The 17,980-nt window shown below is 45.0% G+C and overlaps 2 protein-coding genes across 4 annotated transcripts in view; one reads left to right on the top strand and one right to left on the bottom strand.

Annotated features, from left to right (window-relative positions):
* Positions 1 to 12,941, bottom strand: LOC119209315 (rab effector MyRIP). Its single transcript, XM_062557572.1, has 15 exons — positions 12,811 to 12,941; positions 10,099 to 10,320; positions 9,490 to 9,632; positions 7,745 to 7,825; positions 6,836 to 6,933; positions 6,023 to 6,103; positions 5,716 to 5,865; positions 5,508 to 5,613; positions 4,886 to 5,370; positions 2,757 to 4,577; positions 2,022 to 2,201; positions 1,102 to 1,263; positions 876 to 977; positions 728 to 788; positions 1 to 485 (listed from the first exon to the last, which is right to left on the bottom strand). Exons 1-15 carry the CDS (start codon positions 12,918 to 12,920, stop codon positions 472 to 474), a joined length of 3,816 nt encoding a protein of 1,271 aa, XP_062413556.1. The 5' UTR covers positions 12,921 to 12,941; the 3' UTR covers positions 1 to 471.
* LOC119209317 (zinc finger homeobox protein 4-like) overlaps positions 12,439 to 17,980 on the top strand; it is a 21,151-nt gene continuing 15,609 nt past the window's right edge. The window contains exons 1-9 of one of the 3 annotated variants that reach the window (XR_009942437.1): positions 12,439 to 12,488; positions 12,840 to 13,028; positions 14,631 to 14,703; positions 14,794 to 14,957; positions 15,443 to 15,496; positions 15,899 to 15,952; positions 16,498 to 16,578; positions 16,778 to 16,842; positions 17,059 to 17,922. Coding sequence is in view for 1 of the 3 variants with exons in the window: in XM_062557573.1 (XP_062413557.1) it covers positions 14,841 to 14,957; positions 15,443 to 15,496; positions 15,899 to 15,952; positions 16,498 to 16,578; positions 16,778 to 16,842 (371 nt within the window). In the remaining 2 variants the exon portion in view is untranslated. Of the gene's footprint in view, positions 12,489 to 12,839; positions 13,029 to 14,630; positions 14,704 to 14,793; positions 14,958 to 15,442; positions 15,497 to 15,898; positions 15,953 to 16,497; positions 16,579 to 16,777; positions 16,843 to 17,058; positions 17,923 to 17,980 lie in introns of those variants that run through there. The other 2 variants (XR_009942436.1, XM_062557573.1) reach the window with 2 other exon arrangements.

A 17,980-nucleotide genomic window follows, 5' to 3' on the forward strand; every position in this document is an offset into this window, starting at 1 on the left:
TGGGACCTCTTGGATTTTTATTTTCCAACCTAAATATGAGCAGACATACAATGTAATGGTTGGATTGCTGTACATTTTTTGACATTACAAACTTAGAAAAATGTTTGATATGGTTTCGTCACGTTTAGATCTAAAGGTAAAAACAGTTCAAGTTAAATGAACTACAGGCAAGTCATAAAAGCTAAAATACTATAATAGTTTCACCAGCTTCATCTTTAATATTTTACTTAATGTTACAGATTTTTAAGTGAGAAATTTGACCTGATTCAAAGTAGTTTTATCTACTGCACACAAGAAAACATGAGAATCACTCATTCAGGTTTGGTGCAAGGGTCCAGTATTATTTAAGGCAGTTTGTGATTTTAATACAGGCAAACCAATGGATCATTTTAATACTGGTCTGTAGGTGCAGAGTTTCATGGTCAAGGCACTTCCATGGTGAAAAGTCTTCAATGGTCCTGGTTTGATTCTTTATATTGTGTCTTCTGAAAGAGAACCAAATAGCACTTTTTAATGAGTGAATTGCATAAATTGGTGAGAACCTCCAAAGATCACCAAAAAAGTCGATTTGCAAACATAGAGGAGGTGATACGTGCTTTAAAAACTAGTTAAATTCTGGATTTTTTGTATAGTTTACAAAAGTTAATGGTTGTACTTTCTGCTAAAACAGTCTAATGCTGTACATACAAATGGTATGTTGCATGTAATTGCACACGTATGTGCTCACCGTTCACTGGTGGTGCAGGTAATCGCCTCCTCAACTGCCTTGATGACTCCACAGTGACGGGCTGCAAGAAGACGCGTCAAACTCAGGTTATTCTCATGGTTCCTAGACACACGGTTGTGGTAGAAGCGACATCAATGTACACAGGTACCAGAGCTGGAATGTTCTTGGACTTGGTGAAGCGTGAGCGTTGTGTGTCCACATTGAGGCCCGCACTCTTCAAAGCGGCGATTCTGGCCGAGATGTCGCCGATCTAGAGCGCAAACCAGCGGCGGCACAAGGTGGATCAGGATTTTAAGGCGCACATCTGTGGTTTTTTGTGTTCACATACAGCAGCGTGGCCCTTTTCTAAACGTGTGCGTCTAGCTTCAGCTCACCTGCAGCTCAGACTGTTGAACCTTAGCGGCCGCCGACGCGACCTGCTCCTCCAGGTAGGACAGCTCCATGTCCGACGTGGCGCTGCAGATGTCCCGAGCACATTCCTCCAGGTCGCCGAGCTCCGCCTCCAGACCGTACACCTCCCCTGCTGCCACGTACACCTGCAGCAGGGCGGGTTCAACACCTGAATGACTTCACCACTTCAACCTGTCGTACTCGGCCATTTACATTGAAACCTGACAATCACTTACACAGACCCAGTAATGGGTTATTTTCTCTCTGCAGGGTCTTAATGTATAAAAAGTTGATTAATCAATTTACTAGCTTGGTTTTCTGTGTATATTTCTTTGCATAAGAAGATGTTTGCACGGATGTTACCACTAGATTGTCACACCTTTGAATTTAGGGAAGTAAATTATAACTTTCTCTGTACTTTCTTATGACATACTGTACCAGGACCTGGTTACGTTTGAATAAAAGGAAACTGACTCAATTATGAACTTACACAGACTTTTTTGTGAATATAGTATTATGCCCCAATCTAACATTTGCATTAAAGCAAATTTGAAGATATACTGCGATATTTAAAGTGTGTTTTATAGTATGACTAAGCCATGACTGCGTTCGACATTTTTACAATGACTTTCTATAACATGCTATACTACATAAACATTTCAAAAGATTTTACAGTACAATGCTGCTATACAATGACTTTTCTTTGACATACCACACTATGACTAAATATATATTTTAACAATTTTTTTTTTTAAATGTAGAACTGGTCTGTAGTATAATACGAGTGTACTACAGACCAGTAGTAGGAATACTGGTAGTACTGCTGTACTGCAGCAGCATCGTGTAATTAAAACATCAAACACTGACTTAGCGTTCTGCGATTTAAACAGAAAGTTAAACTTACGCTTTCCTCCAGTCGACAGAACTGTCGATCCAGTTTCTTTGGATCCGTGTGGGGGGGCAGCAGGTTACTGTGGAGTCGGGGGCCGTCTCCTCCCCCCCCCTCCTGCAGCAGCTCTTCAGTGGCGTTCAGCACCTTCAGGACCTCCGTGGTGATGCTGCGCAGAGACACCACCGAGTATCTCTACGGAAGACAAACACCTCCGTCACACCCACCATTTATGTTCATGATGAAATGTACATTTCATTTGAACACATTTATGTTTAAAAAAAGCAGTTTTTAATTGTTTATTTTTGTCTTATCCATCATTAAGCCCTGTTGCTCACCATTATCGAATGATCAAGACATTAGGACTAAAAAGGAGGTGTGTAGGATTCTGTGATAGCCGTTTCACTTATTTATTATTAAATACTACATCATGCCTTTTTCTATTATATTTGTGTGAAGAACAGAAGGTGCAGCACGGAGACGCTAAACCCCAAACTATCCAGCTGGAGCCAATTTAAAAATCTATAAAAAAGGACATTAGACTAAATCTATTGAATTAAAATGCAATGGTGCATTTTACTGCTATAGGAAGTTGAATTTGTTAGAGGATGTATGTTTAATTGGGGAAGGTGAGCATGATAGAGAATATATCTGTGTCTGAAGACTATCTGAAGATAGTGTGATATATTTAGTGTGATATATTTATTATGAATCCCTGTCCGTAGTGAGATTAAATCGCCACGCTCTTACATTTTGAATCTCCTCAGGCGACAGCAAACCGCCCCGCGGAGCCACGTCGTCCGGGTCCTCTTCTTTGGTTTCTTTGCCCAGTTTCCACTCATTGACTTTCCTCTCCTCCTGTTCTTCGTCATCCATTTCCAGTCTTTCAAGCTGTTTCGCCGCGAGAGTCTGGTGCATTTCTACCTGCATTCTCTCTGGCGCATCTCGATCTACTTCCTTCGTGTCCTTATTCTCGTGGATCTCTGCTCCTATCCGCTCTCCCACAATCCCCCCCGGTCTTCCTCCCACAGCCGACTCCGACGAAGACTTCTCCCCACTTCCTGTCTCCTCTGACGCGTTTGTGCTTTCGCCGTTGTCAACCTCTACGAGTTCCAGTTCGCTCGCCTGCGATTCTTCTGGTTCTCTACTCGTGCTCCCGTTTTCTGCACCTTCATCCTTAAACGCGTCCATCTGCATGTCCTCCAGCGTCATCGACAACATACTGCGGATTATTCGGTCAAACTCTGCATCCTCCTCCTCGCTGTCTCCTTCCGTTTGCGGACCCTCTTCGCCTCCTCTACCCGTTCTTTCTTCTCGTCTCTCTCCTTCTTGCTCGTCTGGCCCACTTTCTTGAGGGACTTTTGTCTCGTCTGAAGACATTGACTCCTCGGTTCTCTTGGCTTGGACCACCGTTTCTAACTGCGTCGCTTGTCCTTTCGCTTTAGTCACATCTTTTTTCAAGACTTCATCACATTTCTGCACCTCTGGCATCCTTCCATCCTCGTTCGGGGATCTCTCCTCCAGGCAAGCTCGCTTTTCTTCCGCCTCCGATTCATCCTGCAGGACGACTCCATCGCAGCTCTCGGTCTTTATTTCCTCCCTTAAATAAAACATATTTTCATCCAAGTCTCCAAATGATTCTCTCCTACCCCGAACCTTTCCCCCTGCTTCCTCCGTCTCACTTCCTCCTTCATTCATTTCCTCGTCCACCTCCTTCTCGCCAACTGTATCCGGCTCCTCCTCAGTGGAGGAGAGCAGCTGAGAAGCACCAATGAGACCGGCCAAATCGACCTCGACGTGTTCCTCCGCCTGCTCCCACAGCTTCTCCTCCATCGCTTCCTCTTCACCTCCACCCGCTCGGTCCAACTCGTCCTCCGTGGACGAAAACTGCGTGGCGTTGGCTTGGTTGGCTAATCGGCACACTTTTGACGCTAGCGCCTCCTCCTCCTCCTCCTCTTCTTCTTGACCAGTCTTCTCTTCATCAGTGACGCCAACCTTGTCCAACTCGTCCTCTGTGGAGGAGAACAGGTTTGCCCTCACTTCTTCTTCCAGCCGGCAGAGTTTAGAAGCAAGTCCGCCCGTCTTCTCCACCTCCGTATCTGCCTCCTCGTCTCCTTCCCACTCTCCTTCACTCGGGTCATCTCTGTCCAAGTCGTCATCCGTCGACAGGTAGGCGAGTCTGGAATGTTCGATGAGCCTGTATAACCGGTGTTTCATTTCCTCATCCACTTCCTCTTCCGCCGCTCTTCCTTCATTCAAGTCGATCTCCATCCCCCACGGCCTCTCATCTCCTTCCCCGCTGTCCTCGCGTCCTTGGCCGCTTTCCCCCCCCTGTCCGTCTTCATCGACGTCTCCCACTTCGGCAGCTGCTCCGCCTCCCGTTGAGGAGTCGGACGTTCCGCCTGCTAGCTGGTGCAGCTTTAACGTGACCTCCTCCCCCTGCGGCTGCTGCTGCTGCTTGGCTTCACGCCCCGTGAGGTCAGGTTCAGGGGTCGTAGCTCCTGAGGTCACAGTGGCCGGTGTGGCAGCATCAGACGAATGTTGGGAATCACCGTCTTTCTCCCTGCACTCCTTTGAAGGTAAGAAAGAATAGATTTAAGAGTATTCCAAAACAAATTAGCATAGTGAAGTATGGCTTTCTTTAATGTTGGTGTCATTTGTCTTCATCTAACCTTACTGTTATTTTACTGGAAGCAGTATATAATTGTTAGTCTATTTCTGCGCGATTAAGCGTCAACAAGCATTTCATTTATTAATAATGTTGAGCCATTTGACCTACGCTGCTGCTATTTAATATCATTTGGTAAATGATTTTCAGCTGTGTGCATCAGAGATCTTTTCATCTTATCTCATCAGTCTTTATTTTGGTTATTGCTCACCAGCGTCGAAGAAGACGACCCTCTTTTGCTCCTCCGCTTCTTCCGGGATCTCCGGACTCTGCCCGCGTCGGGCCTGCCGGCCCCCGTCCTCTCCTCTTTGGCTCCTTCCACGTTGAAGTTCACGTCGATGATGCTGGTCCTGCAGGAGGGTGAGGGGCGCCCGCCCTCCGGGGCCACCTTCCTCTTAAAACGAGCCAGCGGGGCTCTGCTAGGCCTCCAGCTCCCGTCGGGGCCCAGGAACCGCTCCCCCCCGCGGCCCTCCAGCGGGGGCGGCGTCCCGGGCCGGGCGCCGCGCCGCGCTTCCGGCCCGCTGTCGGAGTCCATGCCCTCGTAGGCGGACACCACCTCGGACTCCCTCTCCAGGGCGCTGAAGACCAGGCTCTTCCTCTTGCTCAGCAGGCTGGGCCGTGACAGCTGGGCGCTCTGCAGGGCGATCCAGTTTCCGTCCGGGCTCTTCAGCACCGAGGACGCGCCGCCGTACGCACCTTGGCACACAGGCGGCAGACATTCAAGCAGACAGGCGGGGAACCAACGACTAACGGTGGACGACCATCCCCATCAATCGCCTCAATTTCACTACCGCTTCCTTTGTGGATGGTTTCAATACATTTACAGGCCTCACCGGTGTTGTCCAGCCGCTCGACGCTCCTCCAGGCGGCCGTCTGTGAGGCGTCCTTCATCAGACCCGAGGGGTCGTTGTCCAACAGAGAGAAGGCACTGTGGGACCTCTGAGAGAAGAGAGGTGACACCCTCGTATGGTTGGTTGGGTCATGTTGATGTCAGCACATCTCTTTTTTTTCAAATGATGGTGTAGTTCTTGAGCATTTTACCCAGAGATCTGGACCATGTTTAAGGGAGCCGGATGCTTGACTACAGTCCGACTGATGATGATGATGATGAAGGTCAGTGTGGTCTTCAAGTGGCCAATCCTGGTCGTATTCCGCCCTCATCTCGGTCAAAGTCTTCCTCCTGCTGATAATCTGAGAGAGACAGAGTCAACCTTTAGTGCTGCGCACAAACGGGACACAAAAGGGAGCGGGAGATATTCATTGAACTATCAGAACAGCGGACTCGCATCCAAGCATCACACACAGTGAATCAACACACACACACACACACACCATGCGGCGTCCTTACTTTTTGCACAATGGTCTTTGACAGCTCCTCGATGAGCTCTTCTCTGTGCTCCCGCAGATAGTGAGCCTCATTCTGCTTCACCTGGTAAACAAACACAAAATCTTTACTGGTCCCAGTTCACAGTGACTTTAGCAGGTCAGTGAGAAGCAACACATTCCTTTATTACAATATACTACAATAGTATACTTAATGCTTTTGCACAGTATGCAAATATTTTATACGCACCTTCAGTTTTCATCAAATCGAGTTAATCTGCTGTTTGGATTTAAAAAGCTCGAGTTCTAATTTCACTGCATCTTAATGAAATGCACCTTTTGGGGGCTTTTACTATTAACGAGGAATAGCCCATTAAAACAAAGACTCTGGATCCCTTTGTGCACATGAGGCCCGTTCATTCATTACATATGGATTAACGGGTTATTTTAGAGGCAGAGTTTGTTACAAGAGTGACCCTGAAGTACAGTACTTATTTCTGTTCATTACGACCAACGAGCAACATTACACGTCCGCATTTTTATTGTTGGCCTAACAATGACCCGGATACTGCAGTATTAAACTGTCTTTTGGATTGCAGCATAATCTTGATGTTTTTTTGTTTTTTTTTCTTCATAATCTGATTTAAACTCCATCTCCCAAAATAGAAAATAAAATTGAGATTAAGGTGGTCCGCAGAGGACACTTATCAAAGTGCAAGAGACTGCAGACCAAAGCATCATCTGCAACAGGCCGCCGTCATCATCATCACCATCATTTACACACCAAGGCAGTTCTAGTGGCTCCTCGATAGAATGACAGATGAACAACATAAATAACCTGACTGGCAGAATCAAACTCGGCCTTTGAGATGGCCTCATCGATGGCCTCCTCCGCCACCCGCAGGGCCACGGTGATGGTCTCCGCCACGCTGTGCTCTGAACACAAAAAGGAACAAAAGAATGAGGGGCTTTGGGCGCCACTTTAACGCCACTTGGCCTGTGAGCGCGGGGAACAAGGATTGGAACAATAATCAAGACCCCTTTTATGAGGAATTATGTACACGGCAGCAACAAAATATGAGTTTGGGGATTCCTGAGGGGATCACAATGAATGACCACAAAAAAAACACGCCCCCCCCCCCCCCCCCTATGAACTGGATAATGTGGCCTCAGAGGGTCAGTTGCAGGGACTTTTCTTTTGGAGATTGAAGTAAGCTCTTGCCATTACGAGGCTGAATTAACGACCTGCCAAGTAGGGCAACTGCCCCGGGACCCCTGGAGATAAAAGGTTCACTGAATCATTTAATGCCAACTGACAGTTTGTTTCCAATCTTCATGCCAAACTAAGCCGCCCATCTTCTATCTTCTCCCGGCGGTGACCTCGTGTCCACTGTGCACAGGAGCACGTCGCTCAGGTGATGCAGCCCTCGGCAGGAAAGCTACTCCAATGCTTTAATGTAGCACTCCATGTTGGGATCCTTTAATAATCAACTCTCTCCCCCCCCCAAACAAAAAAGGAGGGTGATCAAACGTGTAGCTCGGGATGCCTTACGGGGGTCAATCCGCTCCTGGTACCTAAGAGTATAAGCTGTACCACTGCTGTGTGAGCCTGTGGCTGTGTGCTGCTTGTTCTCTCTGCAGCCGCACTATGCGGTCAATGCAAACAACGACACGGTCACGTGGGAAATGACCTCCATGAAAAGGTGAAGAGCACGATAGGGGAAATCATTACGACTCATGTCTGCACCTTTAGTTTGTCTGTAGAAGGTCGAGTCACTCCCACAGAAGCTGCCCTCGTTGCAGAGACTGTCCTCGTAGGCGCTGCTCTCTACATGTGCACATGAAAACACACACACACACACACACACACACACACACACACACACACACACACACACAATATGTACATGAAAATACAGATACTGGAGATTCACATGTCATTATGTTGTAATACTGACATTTGTTGATTTTGGACATTAAGCAAAACAGATGAATAAATTGTTTTTTTGTGGTGACTAATATAAAAAAAAACTGTTAAAGAAATGATACTTGCTTTGGATTTATTGTTAGTGTAGATACAGGTGAGGAATTTCCTCAATGCACGTGCTGTGTTTTACCATAAATCGTTATTCATCCCAAACCCTTTGGATGAAAACCAGACTTATTTGACTTGATTTCAGCGTCTCCCTCCATCTACGAGCTGCGTGACCTTCCACGACGTGGTTACATAAGTGCACCAGAGCGACCTCACGTGTGCTGTCACCAGGCTACCTGACCTGTGGCGCTGGTGAGGTGATGCAGTCGAGTACACGGGGTCCCGTCCAATCATTTTAAGAGGAAAACAGACTACAGATCATTTCTCTTAGATGCGGTGGCCACTCTGACCAAAAGCATGAGTTCACTGAGGTGATGAACCATGTAAAGCAAGACAAAATTATGTATTTTAGGAGCTGAAGTATTGGATTTTTTTATGTGGCATGTGTATATATATAAATATATATCTATATATATATGCATGTGGGTGCAGATATCTTAGTAGAATCCCCTAATGAGATGGGACACATTTGGCACACAGACATGAAAAAAGACTCCAGTGAGCAGGCGAGGTCACAGAAACCCTGAAGGTAGCTGATGCTCTTTGGCTCCACTGTATCATGTTTACACATTGAAAAACATACCAACGTGAATCATACATTTATAAAAAAAAAGTCAGTCTTGCTACTGGATATTTAAATTCCAACCCCAAAGATGACTCAAATTTGGGGATCATATTTGGGGCAAAAGCAAATAATGTACCACGTAATCTCAGCGGTACAACAATCCAAATGCACCTCTTTGGAACATTATGCGTCAAACTTTACAACGGTGTTACATTATGGACATCGATGGCCCCGAGAGGTTTAACCCCTCCGACCTCCTCAGACTCCTCCATCAGCCACCATGAAGGTTCCACTGTAGTTCATTTGGTTCAGACCATGTAAAACTACCCCCATACTGTGACAATTTGATGAATACCTAATAATGTGTATTAATGGTTTCATATGATTTGCATCATTACAGCCTACTAGATTTCTCTTGATGTACGAGTTTATACACGGAATGTAAAATAAGCATCAAATAATGTGACTACGTCCTAGTGTGTGTGCAACCTTGCTATTTCAGAGACGGGAATGTCTCATCGAGCAAAGCGCCTCATCGGGGGGGGGGAACGAGTCACCGATCTGACACGTGGCGATAAGACCTCCGCTCAGAGCCGCTCGTTTTCCAAATGTCAGCTTGATTTCATTCCGGTTCCTTTTTGCCTCGTCCACACGGCGGAGTCACATGGTGAACCGCGTGATGCGGTGAGACCAGGATGAAAACAGTAAACCGCAGTGACAAAGTGACCCTACTTCTCGCTGGACATTATGGTCTAATGATCTGAAACGGCAGATCTAATCCATCGTGACGTCCCTATGACTACCTCTTCCTCCTCCTCCTCCCCCTCTTCACCTGTGCCGGTGAGCTCCGGAAGCGCGCGGCGCTCCGCCAGGTGCTTCCGGTACAACGTCTTCAGCACCTTGGCGCTGCCGAACCTCTTGAAGCGCGTCTTCACGTTAGTGTAGAACCACTCCAGAGACTGTGTCTTCAACAACCTGAGACACACACACACACACAGAGAGACACTATTACTATTGATCGATGTGTAACACGTGTCACGGGCTGCAGACGTTGTCGTTTTGGGGATATTATCATTATATAATTATATGTTGATGAGCCAACGAGACGTTTGCAAATGAGTTCATGCAACAAACAACGAGGGAGCAAAAAGAGTCATCTCCCCGCCATGAAGCGCGCCAGCATCCACGAGAAGTTCATGTCACATCGGGACCGGATCAACCGGGCTCGACCCGACATGACGCCACAGCGATAACGTCTGAGCTGCTACACAAAGAGACACTGAAAAGGACAACTTTAACTAATAAAAAAAATGTACAGAGTCCTTTACTAGTGCAAGACCTCACTAACCTGTGACGTCACCGCCAGCCGCTCATCACTTAGCTCAGCCTCGTGGATTTCAGACACACACACACACACACACACACTCTGATGGAGACTCACCTGCTCTTCTGGCAGGCGGAGCAGAGCCAGGCTTTGTCCCGCTGGTGGTAGACGCTGCAGGCCTTGCACACGTTGTAGCCGCAGTCGCGGCAGCGCCTCCCGGGGTTCAGCAGGAAGGTGAAGGGCGAGCAGCAGCGGATGCAGCAGCGCCGGTTGAAGCAACTCCGCCGTGACAGCAGGAGGCAGCGACTGCCCTCCTCCTCCAGCTCCTGCTTCAGCTCACTGGGGAGGGGAGGGGCAGAATATTCATTATGTTAGTTGGGGGTTTTTTTTGTGTGTGTTTTTTTAGACAAACAGGATGATTATCAAAATGAGGACATGAAGCACACAAACAGACGGTCAAACTGATCCTTTGCCTCTTTTTTTAATGAAAATGGAGCAGAAATTAAAGTGGCTTCACAACGTCTGTCATTTTAGTAATGTTCTAGAAAGCATTGGAGGTACATAATGATTGAAATAAGCTTAACCCTTTATGCGCGCTGTTCATTCTAGGGCGTTGAAATTGAAGCAGCGCTCTTGTTAAAAGTTAACCTCATTCGTAAATGTCTTGATTGAATATTTGAGCTTCGCCTGCTGTGCTCGCGTAAAGGCCAACGCGGGAGTCACGATGAATAATACATCAGTGTGTTCTCCACAGCAGCAGCTTTTCTGCCCACATGGTCCATGAAGCGGCTGAAGCTTTCCATCATACGAAATATGACCGACTGCCCAGTTGTTACGGCATTCAAATATTTGTTTTGTTTTTGGAGCATGTCAAGGACTGGTTTAAAGGTTTTAAGAAAAGTAATGTGATATTAAAAAAAGGTACAAAAGTATAGTAAGATACAAAATATGAAATCACATGGATTTTCATATTCTGAAAAGCTGAGAAGAATTGATTAGGAGGATGATGTGTTTTTGGTTGAGACCAAAAAGACATCATGGTCCCATCATGAACTGCAGGAGCATCCGCCATTACTGAATCATTCATAGATGCATTATTACTTACTTAAAGTGAATGTGTGCATGCTGTATAGAAAAATGATTAAATATGGATAAGTACATGTTGAATTTTAATTTTACATTTGATAAAATATATTTTATTCACACAAACATTCTTATTAAATCCCCATAAACACATGCTGCATCATGATATGCAGTGTCAGAGATGTGTGACGTATATTAGCTTTTCCATAATCTGCTTAAAAACGTGGTTGGAACAATTGACCCATTATCAAAATTGTTCATTTTGTTGACTAAATCGATTTATCGGCTCTTTACCACTCCAGTTTACAGAGAGCTACTTTTTTTTTTTTTTTTTTTTTTTGAACATCATGTTCTGTAACTTCAGACCACGTTGAGCTCCCTCACTGGGCGGCATGAATAAACTCGGCTCCCGGCGAGAACGTGTCAACGCGATGGTGTTTCTCACAAGTGAAAACACAGCAAACAGGAGAAGACGCAAGGCATCATTTTATAAATAGGGACAGTGTTTAGTTCCACCAGGTGCAACCATCCTCGCTGAAGAAGAAGAAGCCTCCAATAATGCGTGCTTGCATTTGTGTGATTGTGACGTTTTTTTTACATTTTGTAGAAAAGGCACCTAATGTGCTGCTGCTGAACAATCGAAGCGAGGACGCTGGTGACTTTTGATGTTTAATGCTTTAAAATGTTGTTATTCGAGTGTAGACAAGAACTTTTTATTAAAGGGATAAGTGAGAAGGACGTGAACGTTTTGATGATTGTGGACTGACATTCATTTTGTGTCTTTTGTTTGTCAGTTGAATCCAACCAGGTTTTAATGTTATTTTAGTTTCTCTCTGTGTCTTTGAGGAGAAATGTGAGCCACGGATTCTGTAAATTACCATTTTATTGTATGTATATTTAGTTTATATTTATTGTATTTTTGTGTGAGGACTATATAAAATAATAAACTAGCCAGAGTTATTTGAAACAGTAAAAAGCTTCAGGTCAAAGCTGTCGAATGTTGATGTTAAATCCTGCACATTGTTTACTGGCTTGCATCGGGTTTTATTTTATTGACCCGTTACTGCCACCTGCTGGTAAGTGTGAGACCAAGCACGAGATAAACGCTACACAACACTGCCAAAAACATTTTACCAGCATTGTTGAGAGAATCCGTCGGCTTGCAACAACTTGCACCGTGTGCGATTCGAGGAAATGACATTATGTTTATCTCGCATGAGCGGTCCAATCTGTTATTGTTTTGCTTGGCTCCCTGATGGCCTTGACGATGAGGAACAAGATCACGTAAGCAAAAGGAAGTACAAAGAACAACGGAGCCATGAGAAGAAAAAAAAAGTGAACAATCACTTTCAACAACGATGTGCATCCCGCTCTCGGCCTCTCTTGGGTCAAAGGTCACGAAGACGCAGATCAAACCCACCCGGGTGAGTTACTGTCAACCCTGTCTTTAAGTCCATACGTGTTGTGGTCGGGCCCTGCAGGGAGGAGGGTTTGAAGAAGGCAGTCTGAGTGCAAAGAGGAAAGGGCAGACGCTTCCTGTCCACAAAGGCAGGAAGGTGGAAGCACGCACACAGGCTTTAAAAAGCTTCCCAATGCACCCTGAACGTTCCCAATGTGAACGAATGGTGCTTTTACAGTGATATCTTTGATTGCTTTTCTCCCCGAATCCCCTTCATAGTGAGTTTCTGCTCTTTGTTCATCTGCCCCGTCCCTCGGTCGGTGTGATGGTTGCTACTCAGAACTGACCTGAGGCGCTGCTCCTCCTTCTCCCGTAGCTTCATGTCCCTCTGCACCACCTGCAGCACATGCTCCGCCTCGTCCGCCGTCAGCCCCGACAGATCCAACTTCTTGCCCATAGCTAACCTCCACCCAACCCCCCCCCCCCCGCTTTGATCCTTCTGCTCGGTGTGGTCCTCTGAAGAAGTGAAATGGAAGAAAGAAAAGAATCTCCTTAAGATCTGCAGGTGAGTTAAACATTGAGTTGCTTATTTTCAGTATTTTCTTTACTGATACAATTCTACTTCAAGGCAGAGGGATATTTGCAATTTCTTTACTCTACTACATGACTTTATTTTTAGATAAAGATAAATAATAAAACATATAATGAAAAAAGTAATGAATATTTAAAGACAAGATTTTTTTGACTGCAGTTATGTTACTCAAACATCATTTTGGTATTGGACTATTAGTTTTAGCTATAGGTAAATGCATTTAGACCCTTAAAAGTACTATTTACTACAGCGTAGAGCCATTAAACATTAAATGATCATGTTTGCATTTTAAAAACACGATCAGATCACCATGTTGAATTCGTGCCATTGTGGTGGTAATGTGACCTTTCAGAGTCCTGCTGACCAATTACAAAGCGTCCAGAACGTCCACGTATGACAGGGAGTTCTGTTGCTGCAGCATCAGCACCAATACAGGCGTTTATTCCATACTAAAACCTCCTGGTTTGCATAATGGAGCACAAAACTGCGTCCATAAGCGCTTCAAACTCCTTTGACGTCCTACGAGCCACTTACCCGGTAAATCAGGGGCATTAACACCGAGCAGGAGGTTGGATTTGCTGCATTAACATTCCCGAGGAGGATAATCTCTCTGCGTCGGACGAGTTGAGGCTAACGTTTCCACCGCTGACGCCGACATGACAGAAGATCAATGATCTGCTGTCGAGACCCGTTTGAGATTCAAGTGAACGGGCCAGAAAAATAAAATACGGTTTTATGTTTCGATCAGCAGTCACGAGTTATGCGCTTTGCACCTCGAGGATTTTGAGATATGTTGTGCAAACATAAAATTAAACGGATGAATGACAGAAAATAAAAGGGCCACTTTTCCTCGTTCCCGATGACAGAAGGTCCTCGTGATTACAAGGATTGTGTGGATTAAAGCTGCTGACAACAAAGCGTAAAAGAGTCGCACAAAGATCCCGAGGACTCACCGATGCCTCAGCGGGTCTCCGGCTGAGGGACCCTGACCACGGACACGTGGAGCGAGGGGGGGGGGGGGTCCGACAGGAAATCATTCACTCCTCTCGTCCCGAGTTATGAACCGTCCGCGCGCCTAAAACGAAATATCCATCACAAGCAGCGTGGCGCGTCTCCAAAACGCGCCCTCTGTGCGCAGTCCGGATAAGACCTGATCCGGGTCCACCTCTGCTGCGGAAACACGACTTGTTTTGTGCTGGGGGGGGGGGGGGGGGGGGGGGGGTCTAAAACTGTGAGTTTGGGTAGCGCTCCACACAGCATGGGGGGTGTCTGATTGGAGGATAAGGAGCAGATGGGCTCGTGCACAGCTGCAGCATCAGAAGAGTCAGAAGCGACAGGAGGGACGTTAACGCAGAATAGGGGAATAAAACGTACCGAGGAAAAGCTTAACTTGTGTTTTCTCAAACAAGTACATGAATTTGGTCCTGTGCATTTATTTTGAATGTGAATCCTTAATTCAATTATACAGAAATTAGTTTGTCACTATTTTCAATAAAAGAAAAAAAGCATCTGCTGTTGCACAACATGTGCAGTTGGAATCTTTGAGCTCCGTTGTTTTCATTTCATTTCCTTCAGGAGACGTTCTGGGAAGGACTCCAAGGGAAGGAAGCAGATAAATCCGCTAAACTTCCCAGAAGTTGATGTCAAGGTTCCAAATAATTTCACATTGTTTGTGTTGGTGTGAATGTGTTCTTGTATCCACACCCTCTTTATGACGTTCCCTTTCTCTGGTGGGCAGAGAGTCTATAAAGACCTGTGTGGATCCAACTCTCCACTTTACTCACCATGAAGAAGAGCGTGCTGCTGGTCCTGTTGTCTCTGCAGGTCCTTCTGCTCATCACAGCCTTCTCGTCTGCTGATGGAGCCTCCACAGGGATCCGTCCCCAGCAGCCTGCTGCTGAGGTGAGAACATCGACTCTGATGAGCTTCTCCTGTATCAACAGGTCCTCGATGCTCAGTCTCTGCTCGGTGATCATTTCACTGCTTAGTATTTCACTGTTCAGTATCAACCATTGTGTCACTTGGATGAGAATGAGTCAAATGATGTGAGAAATTAAGATGCTTTAAGTTTTTATTCAGCTTTGATCACCGGGTGGAAAGTAGCTTTCTTATTCATTCCTATTAATAAAAGTAATTTTAAGTATTTCATCATCTTAAAATAGCTATAGACACTACTACCCGTTTTTTCAAATTCTCCTGCAATAATGGAAACGTTCAATTATGAATTATTAACAACTCAGCCTCTAACTCCTCTTCCCTTTAGACTCACTTAGCTTTATTTACATATTTCCTCATAGGTACTCAGTAAGTAGACCTGTTATATTAACTACTAACTATGCATGATGTGATCTGAATGACTGCATTACTCAAAGATTTTGCACAAACAGACACGTTCCAAATCCAGAGTGAGAACAGGATTCCTCAGCATGATTTCAGGGAAGGTAAGAGAATTTAAACCTTTACTCTGATTTTATTTTATTTTATTCTTTTTCTTGAGCTTATAGGTGAGTCTGAAATGTTTCAAAATGATATTTATTTGAAGGGGTCCGTAATAAGGAGAAGCAAAGCCCCCCCCCCCCCCCCCCCCCCCCCCCCCTCTCTATTTTGTGTCTTTGAGGCTCATCACAGGACCCCCCAGTAGACCCTCTGATCTACTGGAGTGAATTTAAAACTTTACATCTGTTTTTTGATTGTTTTCTCCTCGTTAAATGTGTTTTGGGGAAGGAGTTTTTTCTGAGCGCATGTAAAATTTGCGGGACGAAGTTCATCTTCAAAACTTTCATTGGCCAAATTTCTTTGAGCAAACAGTTGAGTCTGAAAAGTTTCAATTGTCTTTATTACAGGTTCGTCCTTCTGATGATGGAGCTTCCAGAGATATCGTTCTTTCTGCTGCTGAGGTGAGAACATCGACTCTGATGAGCTTCTCCTGTATCAACAGGTCCTCGATTCTCAGTCTCTGCTCGGTGATCATTTCACTGCTTAGTTTTTCACTGTTCAGCATCAACCATTGTGTGACTTGGCTGAGAATGAGTCAAATGATGTGAGAAATTAAGTTGCTTTAAGTTTTTATTCAGCTTTGATCACCGGGTGGAAAGTAGCTTTCTTATTCATTCCTATTAATAAAAGTAATTTTAAGTATTTCATCATCTTAATATAGCTATAGACACTACTACCTGTTTTTTCAAAATCTCCTGCAATATTGGATACGTTCAATTATGAAATATTTAGAATTATTATGAATTATTCCCAACTCAGCCTCTAACTCCTCTTCCCTTTAGGCTCACTTAGCTTTCTTTACATATTTCACCTTAGGTACTCAGTAAGTTGACCTGTTATATTAACTACTAACTATGCATGATGTGATCTAAATGACTGCATTACTCAAAGATTTTGTTCAGTTTGGAGATGACAATAACACATTGTTATACATGTGATCGTGAAGGAGGACGGCGTGGAAAGTCTAAATGAGAAACCTTGCGACTGCAGAGGGAGACCAGGATGCAATAGCGCAATTTCAGGCATTGTAAGACCAACATTTTTGAGAACTTAAACCTTTCCATCTGTTTTTTGATTGTTTTCTCCTTGTTGAATGTGTTTTGAGGAAGGAGTTTTTTCTGAGCCCATGTAAGATTTCTGGGACGAAGCTCGTGTTCAAAACTTTGATTGGCCAAATTTCTGAGCAAATAGGTGAGTCTGAAATGTTTCCATTGTTTTTATTACAGGGTCCTCCTTCTACACCTCCTCCTCCTAGTACACCTCCTCTAACTACACCTCCTTCTCCCCCAGAGTAAGTAGAAGCACAGCCCCCCCCTCTGTAATGTGTCTTCGAGGCTCCTCCCAGGACCCCGATGGGCTCGTCCTCTGCTCTTCTGGACACTAACGCGTCACTAGAAGCCGACAAGATGCCATTTCAAGTCACGTTTAGTCCCACATTTCTCTCAGTTAGTCGGTTGAAGCCATTTGGTGACACGTCTCCTTCTTCTGTGTTTCTTTCTGTCTGCAGATCATAACGGTTTTGTGGAAATCCCTCATCGAGAGAGATGGACAGAGATCTCCGTTCTGTGATTTGGTTTATTATGATTCTCCTTATCAGCTACTTCCAGGGATATGAGTCCTGGTGATGTCACATGTGCACTGCTTTCATTTGATCATCTGTAATAAAATGGCACTGCTATTGAAACGCTTGTAAAGTTCATTTGTGTTTATGACACGACAGATTACGACAGAAGGAAAACAAGAACTTCAGGGTGTCTCGTGTAACTATTTCTTGGTAATTTTACATCGTCACTGACTGGTTTAGTGACACACATTGCATCACATTGTGGGTTTTACCACCGAAAGAAGTTGAAATGTCACAAAGCTTATTTTATTTGTTCCTTAGTGAAAAGTTTTTAGGTCACTTTATGCAGAATAAACAACACATTTAGTATTCAGACACTGCAATGAAATACTTTTCCTCTTGGGCTGTATAACTACATTATGAGGTTCAATTGGGCTGGTTTTAAAAATGAGTAAATATGTGTACACCTGATTGTTCCTGTTGTGACTTGTGTTGATTTGAATCATATCCAGGGTGTTGCAACCAAAGGCGATTAATACAAACCTGTTTGATAGGCGCACGGTTTTATGACGGGCCGACATGAGAGATTACGACAGAAGGAAAACAAGAACTTCCGGGTGTCTCTGACATGATGAAACTGGACTTGTGAAATCATCTCAAATCGTCCTTTGTTTACGTGGAAGTGATCAAACACCAGCGAGTATTTCAAGGTCGTCGTGTTCAGAGCTCTTCACACGCGCCATGGACAAAGGTGTGCCGCTGGTCACAGGCTCCACAGGGATCGATCCTCAGCAGCCTGCTGCTCAGGTGAGAACATCGACTCCAATAAGCTTCTTGTGTGTCAACAGGTCCTTGATTCTCACAC

The sequence above is a fragment of the Pungitius pungitius genome, chromosome 15 (assembly GCF_949316345.1).
Source record: "Pungitius pungitius chromosome 15, fPunPun2.1, whole genome shotgun sequence".
Taxonomy (NCBI): domain Eukaryota; kingdom Metazoa; phylum Chordata; class Actinopteri; order Perciformes; family Gasterosteidae; genus Pungitius; species Pungitius pungitius.

Excerpts from the sequence above, each read along its gene's own strand:
- LOC119209315 (XM_062557572.1), bottom strand. The coding sequence starts at position 12,920 with ATGGGCAAGAAGTTGGATCTGTCGGGGCTGACGGCGGACGAGGCGGAG. Across the intron at positions 6,934-7,744 it reads CTTCTACAGACAAACTAAAG|AGCACAGCGTGGCGGAGACC; the intron begins GTGCAGACATGA and ends TTTTGTGTTCAG. Across the intron at positions 6,104-6,835 it reads AGTTTGATTCTGCCAGTCAG|GTGAAGCAGAATGAGGCTCA; the intron begins GTTATTTATGTT and ends TTTGTTTACCAG.